The 24,656-nt window shown below is 35.4% G+C and overlaps 4 protein-coding genes and 2 long non-coding RNA genes across 12 annotated transcripts in view; 5 read left to right on the plus strand and 1 right to left on the minus strand.

Annotated features, from left to right (window-relative positions):
- Nucleotides 1–20,152, plus strand: LOC149677993 (uncharacterized). 4 transcript variants are annotated; one of them, XM_089836023.1, is made up of 8 exons: nucleotides 1–251; nucleotides 17,432–18,116; nucleotides 18,147–18,941; nucleotides 19,017–19,154; nucleotides 19,268–19,403; nucleotides 19,471–19,663; nucleotides 19,781–19,884; nucleotides 19,955–20,152. In XM_089836023.1, exons 1-8 carry the CDS (start codon nucleotides 161–163, stop codon nucleotides 20,039–20,041), a joined length of 2,229 nt encoding a protein of 742 aa, XP_089692149.1. In that variant the 5' UTR covers nucleotides 1–160; the 3' UTR covers nucleotides 20,042–20,152. The 4 variants fall into 4 exon arrangements, with proteins under 4 accessions (XP_089692149.1, XP_089692146.1, XP_089692148.1 ...); XM_089836020.1 differs by having other exon boundaries at nucleotides 17,432–18,941; XM_089836022.1 differs by having other exon boundaries at nucleotides 17,453–18,941.
- Nucleotides 1,208–2,538, plus strand: LOC149677994 (uncharacterized). Its single transcript, XR_016365995.1, has 2 exons — nucleotides 1,208–1,961; nucleotides 2,055–2,538. It is a non-coding gene; the product is annotated as an uncharacterized LOC149677994 (long non-coding RNA).
- Nucleotides 9,272–14,670, plus strand: LOC149677995 (uncharacterized). Its single transcript, XM_089836025.1, has 2 exons — nucleotides 9,272–9,628; nucleotides 9,691–14,670. Exons 1-2 carry the CDS (start codon nucleotides 9,382–9,384, stop codon nucleotides 10,116–10,118), a joined length of 675 nt encoding a protein of 224 aa, XP_089692151.1. The 5' UTR covers nucleotides 9,272–9,381; the 3' UTR covers nucleotides 10,119–14,670.
- On the plus strand, nucleotides 11,868–14,670 carry LOC149677996 (uncharacterized). The gene is made up of 3 exons (XM_089836024.1): nucleotides 11,868–12,093; nucleotides 12,168–12,710; nucleotides 12,787–14,670. The coding sequence occupies exons 1-3, from the start codon at nucleotides 11,868–11,870 to the stop codon at nucleotides 12,873–12,875; spliced, it is 858 nt and encodes a 285-aa protein (XP_089692150.1). The 3' UTR covers nucleotides 12,876–14,670.
- On the minus strand, nucleotides 20,077–21,047 carry LOC149677997 (uncharacterized). Its single transcript, XR_016365996.1, has 2 exons — nucleotides 20,924–21,047; nucleotides 20,077–20,852 (listed from the first exon to the last, which is right to left on the minus strand). It is a non-coding gene; the product is annotated as an uncharacterized LOC149677997 (long non-coding RNA).
- The window catches only part of dysc (whirlin protein dyschronic), a 15,436-nt gene continuing 11,244 nt past the window's right edge, over nucleotides 20,465–24,656 (plus strand). For 2 of the 4 annotated variants that reach the window (XR_016365994.1, XM_089836019.1), the window contains exons 1-5: nucleotides 20,467–20,756; nucleotides 21,123–21,472; nucleotides 23,021–23,423; nucleotides 23,505–23,687; nucleotides 24,347–24,580. Coding sequence is in view for 3 of the 4 variants with exons in the window: in XM_089836019.1 (XP_089692145.1) it covers nucleotides 21,168–21,472; nucleotides 23,021–23,423; nucleotides 23,505–23,687; nucleotides 24,347–24,580 (1,125 nt within the window). In the remaining variant the exon portion in view is untranslated. Of the gene's footprint in view, nucleotides 20,757–21,122; nucleotides 21,473–23,020; nucleotides 23,424–23,504; nucleotides 23,688–24,346; nucleotides 24,581–24,656 lie in introns of all 4 variants that reach the window. The other 2 variants (XM_089836017.1, XM_089836016.1) reach the window with 2 other exon arrangements.

Below are 24,656 nucleotides of genomic sequence, written 5' to 3' on the forward strand. Positions count from 1 at the left end.
AGTTTCACGTCGTCTGCTTCGGTGATTGAATTGAAGTCGAAGGTAGGAAAGTTTACTTCGGATACGTGAACCGTCCTTAATGTTACCTTTAATGGCGATATAAACGGAGAAATTAATAGATAATTAACTAAGTTTATTAATATATTAGTCGGTAATCGCGATGGACGACCTATTTGGCAGTGAAGAATCTCAACAGAGCGTAAAATCGAACCATAGCGCCGCTAGTGCGCAATCGGCTCAGAGCAACAAAGGTCAGTTCTTTCTTCATTTGTCTTATGAATTTTAATCAATTGGAGATTAATTAGTAATTAAAATGGTTAACCATAACGGGGGATCGCGTATCTGTTTCCTCTTTGAAAGCCAAGTTTCCTCGTTTATTAATTTTCGCGTATTTATAAATTGTAATTCAGCGTGAGAGCCGCGTTTCAATTTCAAAACGTTACCATTTCCGTACCACTTTTGTTTCTATTTTAATTTACCATTTCCATACCACTTTTATTGCATCAATTACCAAATACCCCCAACCATTCCCAGTTCCAAATTAGGAAAGGTTCTTTCATTTCCAACCATTACCGAAATCAAAAATAGAATAGAGTAATGGCACCTACTTGCCTTTGATTATATTAAGCTCTACGGGTAGTTAACACGGAGTGCCACTACTCTATTAAACCGTTTCCATACCACTACCGAAATTCAATATTATATATGAACAACTTATTGAGTTCCATCCATAAAGGGGTACTAATTTGAAAATACCACCAGATTCTGGCAATTTCTGGAAACGGGAGGGCAGTGGGGGAGGGGGGATCGTGTTCATAGAATATAACCCCTTGAGCGTCGCCCCCCCCGACCAAAATATATTTTCTGAGAATTTGGTGGGGAAAACTTACAATGGACTGATTGACAGTTATAATTGCCCCGAATCTCTGAATCTCACGGGCTTTAAAACTGGTAGCTAGCTAGACAACGAAGTCGTCGGAGAGACCACCGAGTAGTAGTATAGACTAATGGCATGTCGTGTTATTTGCCCCATAGAACCTAATACACTCAAAGGTGGGTTACTGCCATTACTCGATTGGCGCCTATGTTATATTACAATGTAGAGGGGGGGGGGGCAATTCTCTAACTTTTTAAGCCCCGAGTTATCGCGAGTGATTCTTCTAAAGGGTTGGTGTCAACCTCGTGCCTTCTATGAGAGGGTGATATTCTAGGAGAGCGATAGCTCTCTTAGATAAGACCTCATACCGACTTTAATGTATAAGGATGGTTTTTTGATTGGTTATAACTTTTTTTGTATCGTATTAACTGCTTTGAAAAAATTCCACAGAACTACAATTCGGGACCTAAATATGTGGTTAAAATTTCAAAAAGATCCATCCATTAGTTTTTCTTATAAAAAATAAAGTTGCTAAGGGTGGTTTTCATTTCCATAAAAATTTTACGATATTTTGATGAAAATCATGAAATTTTCCATAGAAATAACATGGGAAAAATTTAACAGATAGCCTTTTTGTGGAAGCCGTCATGAAATAACTATACGTTTGTTTGATTTGAAAACGGTTTCAAATGAAAGCCTCATATTTAGTATTTGTGCTTTCCAGCTTTCATTGATTAATTTTAAGTTTAAGTATGTTTAATTTTAAATTTTCAAAATTACCCCAATTTGCGTTATTTAAGCATGGATAGACTGATTTACTAGAAAATTGCAGCGCGACCAAAATTGGCCTTTTTTTGCGTTTAGTTGCGTCATATTAATCCGATTGTTTTTTCTTAATGCCTTTTGGTTGAAATGCCCTATCGGTAGTGAGATAAGACTGCTTTAATATTGCCGCCGTGACAAATACCCCGTTTGTGGTCGCCATTTTTTTAAGGGGAAAAAATTTGAGAGTGGGTCCTTTATCGTTGTCATTTTCATATTTTTTGAGGATTTGCTGATGGATAGATTTTAAATATAATATAAAGTAGGTTTCAAGTTTTAATATAAGCCTAATTTCATAATTTTCCACCTTTCTATTGTCCCACAATCTGTTTCTAAACTTGCCACTTTTTTTAAGGCGGTGAAACCCGTGAAATTGCGCTAAGCCTTGGTCGCTTCAGCCCCTTTAATGCTTCTAATCGTGGTGCGCAGCCATGGTGAATTAATTTCTCTAAGCCTTGGTCAAAACAATATCCATAGTGCACCAGGCCCGTCAATCTTATTTCCCATCCTGGTTTCCTCATATATGCTCTGTCTTCGAAGTCTGCTTTGTATTATGCTATGAATTTATGCTTTATTTATTTCGTAAGCATAGGTAACAGTAGTGATAGTTAAAAATGCCGTTATTTATTTACTCAAATCAGGGTTCCATTGTATTAATTAAAACCTTGTATTCTACCTAAATGATTAAAATGTTTCATTTGGTAATGCTTTATGAAAAACAACGCTCACTACAGAAGATTTATACACATATTCCTCACCAACGTAACACGTTTGTTTACCTTGTAAACTATTAAATACAATAAATACTATTGCCATTAACGGTGATTTTCTGGAAAGTATTGACAGCAAACCTTATTTTCTTAATTAATAGTTTACATATTTATAATTTAACTCAAACACACTTTTAACAAGTTATATTAATTGTGGTTATATGTAATATTTCATGAATGAAGCTCAGTTTCGAACAAAACCACTATTAGTGAGCCATCCAACAAACAATGGTTTGGAACTAATAATAATAATAATAGATGGAAATGATTAACGCAAGTTGATAAAGAAATTAATAATCTTTTGATTAATTATGTTAGAAAGGAAATGATTTACGCAAGTTGATAAAGAAATTAATAATCTTTTAATTAGTTATGTTAGGAAGGAAATGATTTACGCAAGTTCATAAAGAAATTAATAATCTTTTGATTAATTATGTTAGGAAGGAAATGATAAACGCAAGTTGATAAAGAAATTAATAATCTTTTAATTAGTTATGTTAGGAAGGAAATGATTAACGCAAGTTGATAAAGAAATTAATAATCTTTTAATTAGTTATGTTAGGAAGGAAATGATTTACGCAAGTTCATAAAGAAATTAATAATCTTTTGATTAATTATGTTAGGAAGGAAATGATAAACGCAAGTTGATAAAGAAATTAATAATCTTTTAATTAGTTATGTTAGGAAGGAAATGATTAACGCAAGTTGATAAAGAAATTAATAATCTTTTAATTAGTTATGTTAGGAAGGAAATGATTAACGCAAGTTGATAAAGAAATTAATAAACTTTTAATTAGTTATGTTAGGAAGGAAATGATTAACGCAAGTTGATAAAGAAATTAATAATCTTTTAATTAGTTATGTTAGGAAGGAAATGATTAACGCAAGTTGATAAAGAAATTAATAATCTTTTAATTAGTTATGTTAGGAAGGAAATGATTAACGCAAGTTGATAAAGAAATTAATAATCTTTTAATTAGTTATGTTAGGAAGGAAATGATTAACGCAAGTTGATAAAGAAATTAATAATCTTTTAATTAGTTATGTTAGGAAGGAAATGATTAACGCAAGTTGATAAAGAAATTAATAATCTTTTAATTAGTTATGTTAGGAAGGAAATGATTTACGCAAGTTCATAAAGAAATTAATAATCTTTTGATTAATTATGTTAGGAAGGAAATGATAAACGCAAGTTGATAAAGAAATTAATAATCTTTTAATTAGTTATGTTAGGAAGGAAATGATTAACGCAAGTTGATAAAGAAATTAATAATCTTTTAATTAGTTATGTTAGGAAGGAAATGATTAACGCAAGTTGATAAAGAAATTAATAATCTTTTAATTAGTTATGTTAGGAAGGAAATGATTTACGCAAGTTCATAAAGAAATTAATAATCTTTTGATTAATTATGTTAGGAAGGAAATGATAAACGCAAGTTGATAAAGAAATTAATAATCTTTTAATTAGTTATGTTAGGAAGGAAATGATTAACGCAAGTTGATAATGAAATTAATAATCTTTTAATTAGTTATGTTAGGAAGGAAATGATTAACGCAAGTTGATAAAGAAATTAATAATCTTTTAATTAGTTATGTTAGGAAGGAAATGATTAACGCAAGTTGATAAAGAAATTAATAATCTTTTAATTAGTTATGTTAGGAAGGAAATGATTAACGCAAGTTGATAAAGAAATTAATAATCTTTTAATTAGTTATGTTAGGAAGGAAATGATTAACGCAAGTTGATAAAGAAATTAATAATCTTTTAATTAGTTATGTTAGGAAGGAAATGATTAACGCAAGTTGATAAAGAAATTAATAATCTTTTAATTAGTTATGTTAGGAAGGAAATGATTAACGCAAGTTGATAAAGAAATTAATAATCTTTTAATTAGTTATGTTAGGAAGGAAATGATTAACGCAAGTTGATAAAGAAATTAATAATCTTTTAATTAGTTATGTTAGGAAGGAAATGATTAACGCAAGTTGATAAAGAAATTAATAATCTTTTAATTAGTTATGTTAGGAAGGAAATGATTAACGCAAGTTGATAAAGAAATTAATAATCTTTTAATTAGTTATGTTAGGAAGGAAATGATTAACGCAAGTTGATAAAGAAATTAATAATCTTTTAATTAGTTATGTTAGGAAGGAAATGATTAACGCAAGTTGATAAAGAAATTAATAATCTTTTAATTAGTTATGTTAGGAAGGAAATGATTAACGCAAGTTGATAAAGAAATTAATAATCTTTTAATTAGTTATGTTAGGAAGGAAATGATTAACGCAAGTTGATAAAGAAATTAATAATCTTTTAATTAGTTATGTTAGGAAGGAAATGATTAACGCAAGTTGATAAAGAAATTAATAATCTTTTAATTAGTTATGTTAGGAAGGAAATGATTAACGCAAGTTGATAAAGAAATTAATAATCTTTTAATTAGTTATGTTAGGAAGGAAATGATTAACGCAAGTTGATAAAGAAATTAATAATCTTTTAATTAGTTATGTTAGGAAGGAAATGATTTACGCAAGTTGATAAAGAAATTAATAATCTTTTGATTAATTATGTTAGGAAGGAAATGATTAACGCAAGTTGATAAAGAAATTAATAATCTTTTAATTAGTTATGTTAGGAAGGAAATGATTAACGCAAGTTGATAAAGAAATTAATAATCTTTTAATTAGTTATGTTAGGAAGGAAATGATTAACGCAAGTTGATAAAGAAATTAATAATCTTTTACTTAGTTATGTTAGGAAGGAAATGATTAACGCAAGTTGATAAAGAAATTAATAATCTTTTAATTAGTTATGTTAGGAAGGAAATGATTAACGCAAGTTGATAAAGAAATTAATAATCTTTTAATTAGTTATGTTAGGAAGGAAATGATTAACGCAAGTTGATAAAGAAATTAATAATCTTTTAATTAGTTATGTTAGGAAGGAAATGATTAACGCAAGTTGATAAAGAAATTAATAATCTTTTAATTAGTTATGTTAGGAAGGAAATGATTAACGCAAGTTGATAAAGAAATTAATAATCTTTTAATTAGTTATGTTAGGAAGGAAATGATTAACGCAAGTTGATAAAGAAATTAATAATCTTTTAATTAGTTATGTTAGGAAGGAAATGATTAACGCAAGTTGATAAAGAAATTAATAATCTTTTAACTAGTTATGTTAGGAAGGAAATGATTAACGCAAGTTGATAAAGAAATTAATAATCTTTTAATTAGTTATGTTAGGAAGGAAATGATTAACGCAAGTTGATAAAGAAATTAATAATCTTTTAATTAGTTATGTTAGGAAGGAAATGATTTACGCAAGTTCATAAAGAAATTAATAATCTTTTGATTAATTATGTTAGGAAGGAAATGATAAACGCAAGTTGATAAAGAAATTAATAATCTTTTAATTAGTTATGTTAGGAAGGAAATGATTAACGCAAGTTGATAAAGAAATTAATAATCTTTTAATTAGTTATGTTAGGAAGGAAATGATTAACGCAAGTTGATAAAGAAATTAATAATCTTTTAATTAGTTATGTTAGGAAGGAAATGATTAACGCAAGTTGATAAAGAAATTAATAATCTTTTAATTAGTTATGTTAGGAAGGAAATGATTAACGCAAGTTGATAAAGAAATTAATAATCTTTTAATTAGTTATGTTAGGAAGGAAATGATTAACGCAAGTTGATAAAGAAATTAATAATCTTTTAATTAGTTATGTTAGGAAGGAAATGATTAACGCAAGTTGATAAAGAAATTAATAATCTTTTAATTAGTTATGTTAGGAAGGAAATGATTAACGCAAGTTGATAAAGAAATTAATAATCTTTTAATTAGTTATGTTAGGAAGGAAATGATTAACGCAAGTTGATAAAGAAATTAATAATCTTTTAATTAGTTATGTTAGGAAGGAAATGATTTACGCAAGTTCATAAAGAAATTAATAATCTTTTGATTAATTATGTTAGGAAGGAAATGATAAACGCAAGTTGATAAAGAAATTAATAATCTTTTAATTAGTTATGTTAGGAAGGAAATGATTAACGCAAGTTGATAAAGAAATTAATAATCTTTTAATTAGTTATGTTAGGAAGGAAATGATTAACGCAAGTTGATAAAGAAATTAATAATCTTTTAATTAGTTATGTTAGGAAGGAAATGATTTACGCAAGTTCATAAAGAAATTAATAATCTTTTGATTAATTATGTTAGGAAGGAAATGATAAACGCAAGTTGATAAAGAAATTAATAATCTTTTAATTAGTTATGTTAGGAAGGAAATGATTAACGCAAGTTGATAAAGAAATTAATAATCTTTTAATTAGTTATGTTAGGAAGGAAATGATTAACGCAAGTTGATAAAGAAATTAATAATCTTTTAATTAGTTATGTTAGGAAGGAAATGATTAACGCAAGTTGATAAAGAAATTAATAATCTTTTAATTAGTTATGTTAGGAAGGAAATGATTAACGCAAGTTGATAAAGAAATTAATAATCTTTTAATTAGTTATGTTAGGAAGGAAATGATTAACGCAAGTTGATAAAGAAATTAATAATCTTTTAATTAGTTATGTTAGGAAGGAAATGATTAACGCAAGTTGATAAAGAAATTAATAATCTTTTAATTAGTTATGTTAGGAAGGAAATGATTAACGCAAGTTGATAAAGAAATTAATAATCTTTTAATTAGTTATGTTAGGAAGGAAATGATTAACGCAAGTTGATAAAGAAATTAATAATCTTTTAATTAGTTATGTTAGGAAGGAAATGATTAACGCAAGTTGATAAAGAAATTAATAATCTTTTAATTAGTTATGTTAGGAAGGAAATGATTAACGCAAGTTGATAAAGAAATTAATAATCTTTTAATTAGTTATGTTAGGAAGGAAATGATTAACGCAAGTTGATAAAGAAATTAATAATCTTTTAATTAGTTATGTTAGGAAGGAAATGATTAACGCAAGTTGATAAAGAAATTAATAATCTTTTAATTAGTTATGTTAGGAAGGAAATGATTAACGCAAGTTGATAAAGAAATTAATAATCTTTTAATTAGTTATGTTAGGAAGGAAATGATTAACGCAAGTTGATAAAGAAATTAATAATCTTTTAATTAGTTATGTTAGGAAGGAAATGATTAACGCAAGTTGATAAAGAAATTAATAATCTTTTAATTAGTTATGTTAGGAAGGAAATGATTAACGCAAGTTGATAAAGAAATTAATAATCTTTTAATTAGTTATGTTAGGAAGGAAATGATTAACGCAAGTTGATAAAGAAATTAATAATCTTTTAATTAGTTATGTTAGGAAGGAAATGATTAACGCAAGTTGATAAAGAAATTAATAATCTTTTAATTAGTTATGTTAGGAAGGAAATGATTAACGCAAGTTGATAAAGAAATTAATAATCTTTTAACTAGTTATGTTAGGAAGGAAATGATTAACGCAAGTTGATAAAGAAATTAATAATCTTTTAATTAGTTATGTTAGGAAGGAAATGATTAACGCAAGTTGATAAAGAAATTAATAATCTTTTAATTAGTTATGTTAGGAAGGAAATGATTAACGCAAGTTGATAAAGAAATTAATAATCTTTTAATTAGTTATGTTAGGAAGGAAATGATTTACGCAAGTTCATAAAGAAATTAATAATCTTTTGATTAATTATGTTAGGAAGGAAATGATAAACGCAAGTTGATAAAGAAATTAATAATCTTTTAATTAGTTATGTTAGGAAGGAAATGATTAACGCAAGTTGATAAAGAAATTAATAATCTTTTAATTAGTTATGTTAGGAAGGAAATGATTAACGCAAGTTGATAAAGAAATTAATAATCTTTTAATTAGTTATGTTAGGAAGGAAATGATTAACGCAAGTTGATAAAGAAATTAATAAATTAATAATAATTTGATAAATATTATGGGGAAGAATATAATACTTCTTTTCCCCTTCTGATATGGGAACTCATGACGGAGACAATAGGGAGCTAACAGTTCTGACCCTGAAACGTCACACCCTTCTATCTCTTACTGGAGTTTCATCCCCCCTAACGGTTGGAAACAGTATTCTACTCGCAAAAATTCCAACCAGAGAGGGGCTGTGTGACGTCAGACTATCTGTTCCCCCTAGCCAGTTGTTAGCTCCTTATAGCTTTTAGACCAAACTACATTTTAAATGTCAGGAAGCTTTGACTGTAATTGGATTTAGGAATATTTTGAACTAATAATTCTACCCAAATGATTAAAATCTTAAATTAGGTAAGGCTTTATGAAAAACCACGCTTTCTACAGAAGATATCCACATATTTCTCGCCAACGTAACATCTTTGTTTATCTTGCAAACTATTAAACATAAGAAAAAGCACTGTCGTTAACAGTGATTTTCCAAGGAAAGTAATGACAGCACACCTTATTTTGTTAACTAATGGACCCCAGATTTATAATTTATCTCAAACACTTTTAACAAGTTTTATTAATGTTTATTTTGTTACATTTTAAATATTTTTTGTTTTATTACATTTTTAAATATTTTTGGTTTAATACATTTTAAAAAGTTTTGGTTTATTAAATTTATATTTTTTGACAGTTATGATTATTAATTTTTTTGAAAAAAGACGCTCTACAGTGCTGCCCCCAATAATTCGTCTTCAGCGCTAGCTAGGTTAGTGGTGGTCTTTAGAACTTTCGTAACCGACCAATCAAAATTGTTTTTGCTGGTTTGCAATCAGGGTTGGAAATAAGAAATATTTCTTATAGAGTAATTTTTTGGGCATTGGCTGCAACGTCATCTTTTACGTAGCGGGGGGGAGAAGTAGAAGAAATGATGGTGGCGCGTGGTGGCGCCATGTGATTTTCAAAGGTAAACAAGAGAGCCGCCATTAGAAACGCGTTTCGCGTAAATGAGCAGGAAACATCAGCGTTGTTGTGTAAAAGATTGCGTGGGTGAAAAGCGAAAATTTAGAAGCATCGAAGACACTCGGGAAATTAAATTTTATTGTATTCCTGGGGTAATATCTGGACAAGGAACCCAAACTGAAGAACTATCTACTGAAAGACGAAAACAGTGGATTATCAAGCTAAGGCTTAGCGATTTTGATTTAGCTTCTAAGTCTAAGCTAAAAGTTTGCTCGAGGCATTTTTATTCAGGTAAGATGTCAAAATATTATCATTTAGTCATTCAGATATGTTAATTTTAACGCCTCTTATAGGGCAAGCAGCGAAACTTTATGATAAAACTAATCCAGACTGGTTACCATCATTTGATGATATAAATAGTCAATCTTTATCAGATACGTCCACGTTTCAGACTCCCGCTAAAGTGGCACATTACGAAAGAAGATTTAAAAGGTCAAGACTACATTTTTCAACACCAAAGAGGGGTAGTTCGACAGTATCCCATCAACCAGAAGCAACATCAACACTGTTGGATAATTTTTCCCGTTCAGTTGCTTTTGAGGAAAACTTGTCGTCTATCAACAAAAGCGATAGCCATAAATCCGAATCAGATATTATTGTGCATACTTCACAAAATATTAACCAGGATGAAACTGACTTTTGTGAATGTATGGAGGTAATAGATACAGATATTTCTGGACTGACAGAATTAAGTGAACCTGAATTAGCGGTCTGGCATTGACCTTTGTGGACAAACAGAGTCTGTTGGCGTTGATTTTTGTGAACAAACAGAGTCCGTTGGTGTTGATATCTGCTGTCAGATAGAGCCAAATACAACTGACTTTTGCGGACAAACAATTTTAAGGGTTTGCCCAAGGTTTGAAGCGGAAGGTTTAGAATTGAAAATTAAAGAATATAAAGAATTAATTGAAGCTTTGACAACTCAACTTAAAGACGTTAATGACATGATTAGAAGTTCTGATGAGGAAATAAGGAAACTAACTTGTGACATAGAAAAGAGAAATGAGAAAATAGAAAAGCTAAAATTGAGTCAGTCTTTCTTTCAGGGTGATAAGGACAAAGTTCTGTTTTTCACTGGCCTTGAATCTTCCGACCAGCTTAATGATATTTTAGAGGAAATTGAACCATATTTATTTAAAAATTGTAAACTAAGCTCAGTGGTTTCCATTGAATAATAGTAATACTTAAGAATTTAATTTGTTACTTCTAGCGAATGATGAACCGGTTAATTTTAAAAAAGTATATTATTCATTATAATAATAATAGGAATTATATTTGCCAAATGTAAATTTTAATAATTAAACAAACTCCTATGTAAACAAGATTTTTTGTTTGATCGGAACATCCACTAATAAAGCTATTTGTAGTATAGTTTTTCAACTTCGTCTACTTTGATTATTTTAAACTGAATATTTTATCGCTAAATTCAATTTCAGGTAGTTATTCTTTATCACAAAATTAAATTTCAGGTAGTTATCCTTTATCACAAAATTAAATTTCAGGCAGATATTCTTTATCTCAAAATTAAATCTCAGTTTCTCCTATTAATGCATTTTCTTCTAATTAACTGGTTTAAAACTAAGTAGTTTGTTTAGTGAGCTAGTTTCTTAATCACATTATGTTAAACGTTTGGCAGCTAGTTTATCACATTCATTTAAATAGGTATTATATCCTAGTCAATCAATTAATTGGGTAAAAAGTAGGAACTCATTAAAATTTCAGTCTTCTTCTGTTCTTGATTACATCACTACAGTTAGGACAAACCCATTTTCCTTTGGGGATTTTCTTGAGTTTTAGACATGTAACGTGAAACCACTGAAAAGAACAAACTCCAGACTCGACCCCACTTAAGCATGCTATTTTAACCAAATATCTTTTTCACGTGAATTTCTTAGCCATCTATAGCGACGGAATGTCCATTTCTTACAAGCTAATCGAAAAATATAAAAAAAACAGCTTGGAGTCTAAAAGAGAAGTAAAATGTTACATCAAAACAAAATAACATACCGCGTTCCTAATGGCGGCTGCCAAAGACTATATACTAATTTTACGCGTGATTAGTCCTCAAGTATCTTATTGAGTGCTTGCATTAGGCTATAAGCAGACGACAAAATAGGCTCCGCCTCATTTGAAATTACTCTATAGGACGTGTGTCCAGTGACCCCCTATTTGACTCGAAAATGTATAGGACATTGTAACTGGAGTGTGCGTGCCAAAATATTGTCGCTTCTCCATAGTCAAGATATCAAAATTTCGGGATACTCATTGGTCAAACTGTCCATAGTTTAAAAAAAAGTTATGGGACATTTTAAAATTTTATTAGACAATGTCCACTGTCCTGTGCTTATTTCCGGTTTCGGGCTGCCAGATTCTGAGTGAGTCTGACGTAGCAGACGACAAATGAGTTTTCCTTTAAAATCCTCATAGAGTGGCACAGGCTTAGCAATTTTAATTAATATTTTAGTTAAAAATGGTTTATTGTTCAGTTTTTAAGTGTAAAAGTCGCACGGAAAAAGATAAGGGGATTTCGTTTTACTGTTTTCCTTGTGTAAATAAGAAATATGGGCCTTATATTGAAGAACTTTCGCGTAAAAGAAGGCAGGCTTGGGTTAACGCCCTTCATCTTGAAAAAAAAATTTCAACTTTTGATCTAATACAGAAATGGCATAGAATATGTAGTCGTCATTTTATTTCAGGTAAGAAATACTAAAATTAAAGAAATGGTACAAGTTTTAAAATTTTTTCATTAATGCAATGTATTTTAATTTAGGAAAACCATCAAATTTGGAAGATGAGACGCACCCTGATTGGGTTCCATCACTTTTCCTGGGATATAGAAGTGTGCAAAGCTTAAGATCTCCAAAATCCAGACTAGATTTACATAATCGGTATTTAGAGCGTTCTGAGAAGAAGAGAGAATTGGAATCAAAAAGTGAAAATGCGATCTCAATGTCATCATTGGGAAATGATCTCTTCGTTTCTGTGTTAACGGAAGATAGTCAAGATGATTCTGTGTTAACGGTAGACAGTCTAGATGATTCTGTGATTATGGAAATAAGCATTCTTGAAGACAGAATTGAAGATTCTGGAAGAGCTGAAGTTGCTTGTCAATGCGTACCACTTTTTTTAAATGCATCTGTTCAAGCTAATGTTAAAATGGTGGAGGCATCGAGTCAGACAAGCAATAATACATACAAAACTGCCGAAATTCAAACTGATCTAACCATAGAAAATATAAATTTTTATGAAGACTTCAAAAAATACAATCAAATGAAACGAGGACCGTTTATTATACTTGCCTTCCATCAATTCTGTAGTACCATTTGATTAGATTTAAGATGTTCATAGTATATTTTTGCAAATTTTAAATTTTTTATTGCACAATTAAGGTGGAAGCACTCCTGTAAGCCAAGCTTCTGGGCGACAAAGTTTTGAGGGAATAAGGGACTTGTCAGCATGCCTACCCTACAGGAACTGACTACCCCGTGTCCGCGGGTGGTGAAATACCCCAAATCCCCCCTCCTTCACCACCCGATTAGACCTCAAGTACTTCACTCGTAACTCTAAAAAACCCAACTGTGATTAACCGCCTAATCACCTTGGACTTCAATTTAAATTTCCATCGAAACGCCTTATGAACGTTATTTTACGGACGTTTGCCAAACAAAACAAGCTCGATGGAATTAGTAAAATAAAGCTGCCAATTAATGACGTTAAGCAGTAATGCTATTTGAGTTCAAAAGTAATAAATATCAAAACAAAATAAAATGGACTGGAGATGTCGCTACCAAACACAAGGCACATCATTAACTCTCTGAACTAAATTGCAGATTCTACATTAACATAACAAAATCACGCGCGATGGAGCTAGTAAAAAAGCTACCGATTAATGAAATTAACCACTAACGCCATCTTAGTTCAATAGTGAAACACAAGGCTCCTCATTAACTGTGAACTAAACTGCAGACTCTACATCAATAAAACAAAACAAAACCAAGCGCGATGGAACCAGTAAAAAAAGCTACCAATTAATGACATTAACCACTAACGCCATCTTAGTTCAATAGTATTAAATATAGAAAAAAAAATAAATCAACTGGATTGAAGATGTCACTAACGAAATACAAGGCGCTTCATTAACTCTCTGAGCTAAACTGCAGATTCTACACCAACAAATCACTACCCTTTTTAAAAAGCATCTTTAAGTATATTAGCAGTATTTTAACAAACTCCCCCTTCCCTTTTTTATACCTAAAATAATTTAACATTAAAACCCATGCTTACTATTTTTCTGGCTATTATATATTCTCAATTTTACAGTCCTAGGATTACATGTGTATAAATATTTTTTCATCATTGAATTATTCACTTGAGAGATTAACAAAATGATTATTGGTGCTCTAACGTTAATGTTGAACTTTTCACACTTTTTAAATCCAACCTTCACGTATGACTCTCTTTGAACATTTTTTTAATCCCTCTCATGTATTCATAGTGAAACTTACATTTTAGATTCAGTTAAAATTAATTATAGTTATTCCTAGCTTTTCCCTGTTAAGGTCTATTTTTTGACAGTTAGGACGCTATCACTAATTATTCTCAAAAGCCTTTCTGGTGTCCAAAATAATTTTCCTTATAAAGTTACGAATGAAACCCTTTAAAAAATACGCAACTATTAGCTTTAAACGTGAAAAATAAAATTTTTATTTACTGGAAAATAATTATAATGAATACAAATAACAACCAGGGAAATTCAATTCCAAATTGCGTCCTATAAATAAATGTAGCAATTATCAAACCAAATGTGTTTTTAAAATAAATCTTTAGCACATGCCAATAAAATAATAATCATACGTGTTTTAACTTTGAAAAAAAAGTTTAGCAAAAATATTCTTAAAGCAATTTATTGTTTTAATGACTTTTAAGTAATTACTGAACAGCCATAACTTTAAAAAATTACAATTTATATTTTAACTATTATATAAAATAAATAATACTATTAACCCTAACTTTTGTCATCAATAAACTACTGTAACTCTCATTTCACTTTATTTATCAAAGGTAAAATAGTTACCATTAGTTTCATAAATACTACTAAATAATTTGTTGATCCTATTATTTCCTATATTCAATGATAAATCTAAGCACAGTTCCATTGCCAGACTCCTGTAGTACGCTGGCTAATCATTTATCATCTATCCCAATGGCTAAATCCAATTAAAATTGTACTTAAGGACAGAGCGAAAAATAAAATATGCCAAACTACCACACTATACGGAAGAGAAAATCTTTTTAAGACGCGTTATATTTATATTATATTATAATTATTATGATATTGCCAGCTTTTCCAAAACACTACAAAATTGTATTTCTTTTCCCCTGAAATATTGCCAAATTATTGCTAGTTGTCTTATTTAATGCCACTTTTAACAAAAAAAATTACTATTTTAGTTTCTTAAATTAGGTTAAAGTTAATCACAAAAGATGGTAATCTATATGTTGAATCTCGTGTAAAGGTTAAGAGAAATATCCGTTCTGAATAAGATCTTGTTGACACAATGACATTGGAAATGGGGTTCAAAATTAACGTGAAAGCAACTGGTATATTCTGGTCTGGGTTCATCAGAAATAGTCGAACTAAAATCTTTGTCATGACATCACACCCTCGTATATCTACGAATTTCATCAGCTTAAATTAAGACTAAAAATATTGATGTGACGTCCCCTTAGCTAATAACTCTCAGTCTATTGAATGACAAACTATTTCCTTTTCTGCAGCTAGCGGGAATGAGCACTGAAATAAATTAATCACCACCGCATGTACGCAAAATTAATAAAAATTAAGACCGAAGTAACAGATATTAATCAAAACGCGTCTTGGATTTAACCAAGACCTACAAAGTATCGATAAGAACAAGGTTAATCACTTGACTGAATGCGCAGATATTGAAACTTTTTTTTTAATTAAAACTTACATGCTTAAGAAAGTATGTTCCATCACCCTATTCCATTGAATAAACTTACTTTACTGGTAGTAAATTTTTTCCCTCTCAATAATTTGAAAAATTTACTTATCTCGGGTTTTCGAGCACAATTCCATTCCCCGAAAACATTTTATAACTACATTTATTATCACTTTTAAGAGTTTTCGTGTGGAAAAATACCTCATAACTAGTAACTACACGTAACAATGAAAAAACGATTAGGGGGTAGTCTGCTTTAGCTTCTGCTGCGCCCGATACGAACAAGGAGGATGTATAGTTGTATACCTCCCTTGATAGAAGTACGCCTTGTGCCATTCTCATGCCTTGTCTTTCGCTGGCCTCGTCACCAAGGCAATAGCCCACTCAATTACGCGTTAAGCTGCTCGAGAATTCTGTGTGAATCACTTTTTAAGGTATTCGTCAGCAAATAGTAATTGTTTTTGAGAGCATTCCTCGCCTTGAAATAGGACAACTACGAAATAATTCGACCAAATTGAAGTTTAAATATTCGAACAAATCTTATTTTATAAATATCTTCTACCATTTCAATTTCTATAAAACTGTTCTACCAAATGCATAAAGAGTGCTACCAGAAGTCTCTGGGGCTACTAGAAATACAACATTTACTATAGGAAGATTCGCAGCGACAAGTTTAAAAATCCAATATTCCTTTAAAAACCGTTAATGCATTATCCTTGTTCCTGAAGATATACAGACTAAGTAGCAGAGTCGAGCCACAGCGTCGTAGATCACGCGACTTGGTGAACGCGGGCTATTTTTCAAAATAACCAAGTCATAAATTTCAGGCTACGACCACGCTTAAGTTAACAATTACAACAAAGAAAATCAAAAAATTACGAATATCATGCACGCCCCTACTGCTTGCGAACCATAGAAACGCCATGGCAGAACCGTTTGACCATTGTCTGTCGTACCGTTGCTATAGACCCTTTTTACGTAAAAAAGAGATGTCAATCCTTAGTATCGGGACATATGGGAGGGGGGGGGGTTTGACCCCTCGCCGTCTCTGCTCTATTTATGATCTTTCCATCGACTCGACTCACTCGAGCGAGATGGAAGGCAAAGTTTTACCCCCGTGTCTTCCCATGTCGAAGTGGTCTATTAACATAAGTCAGTTTAACCAAGAGTAAAAATCATAACGTCCATGTTGAATGTGCTGCCATTGTTGAAATTTGCACTAAAATTAACAAAAGGTTTCACTATGGAGCGTTCAGGGCATAAACGGGGATATGTTAGCAACCTATTAACGACACAATGTCATACACGTACTCTCTTAAAAGTGATAATAAATGTAGTTATAAAATGTTTTCGGGGAATGGAATTGTGCTCGAAAACCCGAGATAAGTAAATTTTTCAAATTATTGAGAGGGAAAAAATTTACTACCAGTAAAGTAAGTTTATTCAATGGAATAGGGTGATGGAACATACTTTCTTAAGCATGTAAGTTTTAATTAAAAAAAAAGTTTCAATATCTGCGCATTCAGTCAAGTGATTAACCTTGTTCTTATCGATACTTTGTAGGTCTTGGTTAAATCCAAGACGCGTTTTGATTAATATAAATAGGTGTCATCAAACCTTGAACGAAAAATCGGGGCGGTGTCTCGCCTCGAATTCCCCTGGTGCTAATAAACAAACAAGGTGCTCAAGATAAAATTTTACCCTGTTCTAATTATGACGAGAGTGATAACTTATCGACCAGTTTAACCCTTTCGATAAGTTATCACTCTCGTCATAATTAAAAATGTCAAAATTTTAACTTGACCACCTTGTTTGTTTATTAGCACCAGGGGAATTCGAGGCGAGACATCCGCCCCGCTTTTTCTCGTTCAAGGTTTGATGACACCTATTTAGATATCGCCCACTCATAGACGGCACGAGGTTGACAACAACCCTTTAGACGATAGTTATCACTCGCCATAACTCGCTTAAAAAGTTAGGGAATTGCCCCCAATGGGGCTTAGTGACGTATTCGGTCACGTTGTCAGTTTATTTCGACGGGGTTGTAAGGTTGTCACGACGTTTAACTTAGGTTCTAAGCGCAATTCTTTAGGTGGGAGCGACAATGAGCGTTCGAATCATTCCGGTTCGGAAGCGCAATCGGAGGGAGAAGCGCACTCCGACGGCGAGGCCCAATCAGAGGCGGAAGGAGACGCCCAATCAGAGGGGGAGGCGGGCTCGGAAGCCCAGTCCGAAGGCGAAGCCCAATCGGAAGGGGAAGCCGAATCCGCGGCCTCGGGGAGTGAAAGATCCCCCACTCCACCCGTTCCCAGCGGATCAGACTTAGACGAAGATGATGACGAGGCCGCACCTGTCAAGAAACGACAAGAAAAAACGGCCGTGGTCAAAAATAGCGATAATGAGGACAACTCGGATGCCGAATCCGAGCACAGTGCCCGATCAGGGAGCGTACATTCCAAAAACGCCCAGTCGGACGATGAAAGACACTCGACCAAAGGTTCGGATGACGAACGAAGGTCGACCAAAGGCTCCGATGACGAAAGACACTCGGCCAAAGGTTCCGATGACGAAAGGCACTCGGCAAAGGGGTCCGATGACGAAAGACACTCAACCAAGGGTTCAGATGACGAAAGACACTCTGTGAAAGGTTCAGACGACGAAAAACGGTCGACCAAAGGCTCTGATGACGAGCGACGTTCAACCAAGGGTTCAGATGACGAAAAAGGGTCGACCAAAGGTTCCGATGACGAACGAAGGTCGACTAAGGGTTCCGATGATGAACGAAGGTCGACCAAGGGTTCGGATGACGAGCGACGTTCTGTCAAAGGGTCCGATGACGAGCGGCACTCGACCAAAGATTCCGACGATGAGAAAGGTTCCGATGTTGAGGAAAAGACTAAGAAAGTGTCGAGCGACAAAGAGGGGTCGGACATTGAGGAGAAAAAAGACGACTCTGATAGTGACGTAGAACGAAAGAAGATCAACAAAAGGAAAATCTCGGACAGCAGCGAAGGAGGCAAAGACGGAAACGATTCCGAAACGGAAGAACCCGAGCGGAAGAAAAATAAAATCGGTAGCGACAATGAGGATAACGAAGGTCCCGGGACGACCACAACCACCAAGGACCTCTTTGGCGAACTCAGCTCCGACGACGACGCGCCAACGACGCAACGGGACAAGGACAACGACGACGAAATGGACGCGGAACCGACTCAACGCGTCGAGGACGAGGATCTAGACGAAAGGAGGCGCGATGACGAGGAGGAACAGGCCGAGGCGGTGGACGAACCGGAACCGATTCCGGAAACCAGGATCGAAGTGGAGATTCCGCGCATCACCACCAATTTGGGGAAAGAGGTCCATTTTGTCAAATTACCCAATTTCTTGAGCGTGGACACGCGACCTTTTGACCCACAGCTTTACGAAGACGAGATTGACGAAGACGAAGTCTTGGACGAGGAGGGACGAGCCCGACTCAAATTGAAAGTGGGGAACACCATCCGGTGGCGCTACAAGTACGACGAACTCGGAAACGCCACCAAAGAGAGTAACGCCAGAATGATCCGATGGTCCGATGGAAGGTCCGACGCCCCGTCATTATTATTACCCCCAAAATGGACGCGTCTTAACCTTTGTTAACCCCTTTTTTTATTTAGTTTATCTTTGCAATTGGGTTCCGAAATGTTTGACGTTCACAAACAACCATTGATGGCCGGAGATCACAACCATTTGTTCATTCGACAGGGAACCGGTCTTCAGGGTCAAGCCGTCTTCCGAACTAAACTCTCTTTCAGGTAAAAATAGACAAACGTCACGGGGAATAGTCAGGGAATAGTTGGCTGGCGGAAAAGGGCCAATTGTCGTCAAGGGTTTGTTCTTTAAACTTTGCGCGACCTTTGACTTTCAGGCCTCACTCGACGGATTCATTCACCCATCGTAAAATGACTCTGTCCTTGGCGGACAGGAGCACGAAAACTCAAAAGATTCGCGTTCTACCTAACGTCGGCAAAGATCCCGAGGCCCACCGATCCGAAATGATCAAAGTAAGTCCCGGAAGGTGACCCTCTAATGACGCGATATTAAGGTTTAACCAATTACCACCGAATCTAGAAAGAGGAAGACAGGTTGAAGGCTTCAATCAGACGCGAAAACAAACAGCGACGAATCAGAGAAAAATCTCACGGTCGCGGATTAAGCTCCTCCTACTTGGAACCCGACAGAGATGACGATGACGACGATGATGGCGCCATTTCCCTCTCGGCCATTAAAAATAAATACAAGAAAGGCGGAGCCGCCCTCAAAGGTAAGTTACCCCGTAACGAGACGCCTTCCCGCGCTGAGGCCCTACACCAAGGCTTAACGTTTATTCGCGATTCGCGCCAAGGCTTAACGTTTATTCGCTATTCGCGCGTATTTCTAGAACGTCCGTCAATCTATTCTTCCGACGAGGAATCGGGTGGTGAAGAGGAACGGGAGAAAAGACTGGAACAAGCCAAGAACGACGAAGACGAAGATAGCGATTTGGTAAAAAGAAATTAATTTATTCTTAATCAAGGTTTGAATTAATTAATTTGGTTTTGGTTCCCCCCCAAAGGATTATTTCGACAAGAAGAGTCGTCAAGCGGCCGAGGGTAAAAAGAAAACCGCCATGATTGAAGATAGTGACGAAGATGAAGATTAATAACGCAATTTTGTGTAAAATAATTCATTTCAAATTGTGTATCATTTATTTTTGTCAAATTGACAAGAATTAAAAAATGTCATTTGTAATTAAAACATTGTTTCGTAATAATGTCGTCTCTTCATTTTATCTCATCAAAGTTTAGTTTTTGGGTTAGGATGTGCTTTGGGGATTTTTAACTGACAACTCTGGGTGGTAAAGTGCGTCGTCTGCTTCGCGGTGGAAAATATCGAAAAGTTTCATCATTTCCATCCAGATTTGTCAGTTAACATCGTGCTATAAGCCTTGGTACACGCATCGGGAATAAATTGGGCCGGTTGCCCAGCACCCACGGGCCACAAGGACTCAAGGAGTCCAATGTGATTATTGAATCTGCTATTACATAGATTTCAATTACAATGCTTCAATATAATCAGTCGTAAGTTATTGAAGGTTTATTGAAAATATGCTAATATAAATGTTAATTAATGATGATGATAATTATTAACTTTATTTATATAAATTACAAAATTTCAAAAATCCGGCGTAGCAGACGAACTTGGAGGTTGCTCTAAATAAATGGACCGCCGCAGCCGGCAACCATTCCATTCACTATTGACAATTTGTTGTTTTCTTCACCCGACATCGAAAAATTTATGAAAAATATTTGGAATTGAACTATATGGACTAAAAATGGCAAAAGGAAGGTCGGTCGTCGTATTGCAACCATTCCAAGGTAATTAATTTCCCATATTTCCAATAAAAAGCATTGAAATTCCGTATTAAATCGATGGACAGACCAAGGCTTAGTGAATGTTTTGATTCGGTGCCCCTGCAAGTAGGCTTAATGAATGTTTTGATTTGGTGCCCCTGCAAGTAGGCTTTCCGGTAGTATAAATTTACCGAGCGCTTAAAGATAAAATATATTTAAAATTTTTTAAACTGCTGGTTAAAATAATGTTTTCAAAGTTATAAAATGCAATAATTGCTGGTTAAAACCATATTCTCATAGTAATTAGTTTCAAAATGCAATAATTGCTGGTTAAAAGTGCATGATTAGTCGTCAGTAGCTGTACAAGTTCAGTTTACGCGTGAATTTCAGGTCATCAGATGTACTCGTGGTAGTTGAGGTCTAAGCGGCAGCGTTATGTGGTCAGAGGCGGGGTCCGGTTCTAATTCGAAGCACGTGGGCTCTCACGGAGGAGGTCGAAGAGTTCGCGGAGGGGACAGGACCTACTTGAAAGTGCCCAGTTCGGACAGCATCTACGATAGAACTTACCATCGAGGTTCCCTCTCCTCGTCTGCTTCGTCCTCCCCTCTTTTGCCCGGACAGAATGTCCGCTCCTTGACCACGCTGCAACAAGTTAACACCCCTAGCACCAATTTGACTGGTCTAGGAAATTACCACTCTCTTTACGATGACGATGACTCATTAGGCGTTTCAAGATTTAGGTAAGTGGTTTTTTATCTCAAGGGCTTAATTCGCGAGGTATGGGAAAATGAACTAAGGCTAAGAAATTTAAAAATGCGGCCAGAAGTATCCACTGGTCAGGTGACGCGCGTCATAGAGAGCTTTCAGATGGGAAGGTAGTAGTACGTCACACCCTCCCAAGTCTTACCGCCCTTCTGGTAGCCCAATTGGTCCAGGGTGGTCTCAGCTTCATTCCCGCAGTTTAAACCCACCAATAGGGCAGCGTAAATTATGTCCTCCAACTGAAAGGAGGTTGGGGTAGTGACTCGTGAGTTTGAAGTCATAGTAGATAATAGGGAAAGGGGATTGGCCGTTTATTTGTTGTAAGGATTAGAATTTAAAAGCGAGGACACGACACGTGTGTGGTCCCAGTATTTGCCAACCAAAAACGAAATAATCCCTTCCAAGGTCGCCTTGCTTAAAGCCCAGGGGCGAGAGGGGGTTGGGGTTGGGGTTGGCCATTCGCGAGTTCCCGAGAAAAATCGGAGATCGTGATTTATGGCGACATTTTAAGTAACATAATAGTTATAAGTATGATAGCCGTTAAAAATCGTGGCGGGAGTTACATTTTACTCGGAATTTAACATACATTTTATTATAGAAGCATTTCACGGAATGTATATCATACTTATTCGTCTTATGTTTGTTTTTCTTCGTTTTTTCGTCACCTTGTTGCGAAATTTACTGTCAGTTTGATATATCGCTTGTTAGTGCGTTATTTTTAAGAGACCTTGAAACGTATTTCTAAAGCTTAAGTATTTTAAAAGGGATAGATTTAATTTTAGAAGTAAGAATGGAGAACGGAACGGTTAGTATTTACTTCAGTTATTCCGACTCATAGCCCACTTAGTATAGAAAGAGCCCCTCCCTCCAACACGTACGTAACGAAAAGTTTAAATTATAGCTTATTGGTTCACTCACTTAAACACTACGTTTTGATGACGTTGCTGACGGGGACGGCAGGGAAAAATAGTGACGTAATTCCTTTTAACCTCTGTCGCTATGACCCTCCCGTCTCTTCTTCTTTCATACCCCCCCCCCGTCCCGTGGGGGAAGGAGGTCCGGAACTTTGACGCGCGCCCCCACTTTACTTACTCTGTTCTGCATTCCTACTTCTAAAATTAAATCTATCCCTGATTTTACCAATATATTTAACCGAATTTGAAGGTGTAACGTTGAATGTGTAAAGTTGAATGTGAAATATTGGTTGAATTTTTAAAATTATGCAATTTTTCTCATGTATCAAAAAGCCTTATTCTTTATTATGTTGTATTATTATATATTATTTTAAAAACTGTAAAATTTCTTGTACCACTTTTGTTTACGGGGGCTAACGAATCTTATTTTGGTTAGACCACAAGGAAATAACACGCCTACAAGGGTACAACTTGCTACTTTGAAGTAGTTAGCAAGAACAGTCGGGGGTTTTGGGGGGGGGCGTGCGAAGAAGAAATGTTTTAATTTGATTGGAAGTTCAAGGCATTCGTAAATTGACGTAAAAATATTTCGTTGGGGGCGGGGTGTTGCAGGTCAGCATCTCCGTTGCCTTCTTTCAAGCCGAAAGCCTTCGCGGGCTTGTCTCTCCACTCGTCAAATCAGGGGGGTCGTGGGGGCGGGGCGTACGGCTACGATGAGGGGGGCCAGATGGACTCCCTGGTCAGACACTCGGACGCCCACATTGAGGAACTACAAGGCGAGGAGGAAAACCTCCACATCAGGAAACTCTCGATCCGACGCTCTCACCAGGACCAGGACAACCTGGGCTTCACCATCAAGGCCGGGGGTCGCGGGCAAAGCCGTTTGGGGGGCATCTACGTCCACCGAGTGGAGAAGGGTAGCGCCGCCGACAAAGCTGGGCTTAGAAGGGGCGACCAGATACTGGCCGCTAATCACCTCTCGTTCCTCGACGTCAGCCTGGACGAGGCCCTCGAGGTAAGACCTAAAAAACTCCAGATTGACATCGGTCAGTCAATCAAAGCCAGGCCCCAAAACGACGACCTCTCTTGTGTTCAGGTGTTGAACCAAAACAAGACGATTCATTTGACGGTGTTACCACCGAGTCCCTTTCAACATTTACCTCTGACGATGACGCAGTCTTCGGCGGCCGCCGCCAATGACGCTCAAGTCTCGAGACATTACTGGGTCGAGAGATCGGGTCGGGCCACGTCGCCGCCCAACGCCAAATACTCCCATCAGGTAGGGCAATTCTTCCGATCCCAAACCGATGTCCCGTAGCTAGAGATAGTGTCAAAACCCGACTCAGTGTCAGGTCCCAAAGCTAGAGATCGTGTCAAAACCCAACTCAGTGTCAGGTCCCAAAAATTGAGATCAGAAACCCTAGGTCCCAAATCGAGGTCCCAAAAACCGAGATCAGAAACCCGAGGTCCCAAAAACCGAGATCAGAAACCCGAGGTCCCGAAAACCGAGATCAGAAACCCGAGGTCCCGAAAACCGAGATCAGAAACCCGAGGTCCCGAAAACCGAGATCAGAAACCCGAGGTCCCGAAAACCGAGATCAGAAACCCGAGGTCCCGAAAACCGAGATCAGAAACCCGAGGTCCCGAAAACCGAGATCAGAAACCCGAGGTCCCAAAAACCGAGATCAGAAACCCGAGGTCCCGAAAACCGAGATCAGAAACCCGAGGTCCCGAAAACCGAGATCAGAAACCCGAGGTCCCAAAAACCGAGATCAGAAACCCGAGGTCCCGAAAACCGAGATCAGAAACCCGAGGTCCCGAAAACCGAGATCAGAAACCCGAGGTCCCGAAAACCGAGATCAGAAACCCGAGGTCCCCGAAAAAGGCGATGTTCGCGGTTATTGAAAACCTTGAAAGGGATTTTAATTGTATTGCAAGGAACACGTGGGTAAAGGTCAGTTGTCGTGTGACGCGGGCGCGTGTTACGGTTCAAACGGCGCTTCACCCATTGGTCCCACTCACGATGGATTGATTCATTCGCCCAGTTCGGCCCACGACGATCGGAGCCTCTTTAATCGGCATTCCTCCAGGAAGAAATCCAAAAAGGCCAATGACGCCCCACCTACTTTGTCCAGTGCCAATTCCAGAGGCGACCAGTCTGAAGTCAGAGTGGTAAGGAATGCTCATTTAATACTCCCAATCCATTCCAGTCAGTGCAATCATCATCATAACCTTGGCCATTAAGTTG

The sequence above is a fragment of the Phalangium opilio genome, unplaced genomic scaffold, assembly GCF_054372755.1.
Source record: "Phalangium opilio isolate 3A_F unplaced genomic scaffold, DU_Popi_V2 ptg000042l_1, whole genome shotgun sequence".
Lineage (NCBI taxonomy): Eukaryota > Metazoa > Arthropoda > Arachnida > Opiliones > Phalangiidae > Phalangium > Phalangium opilio.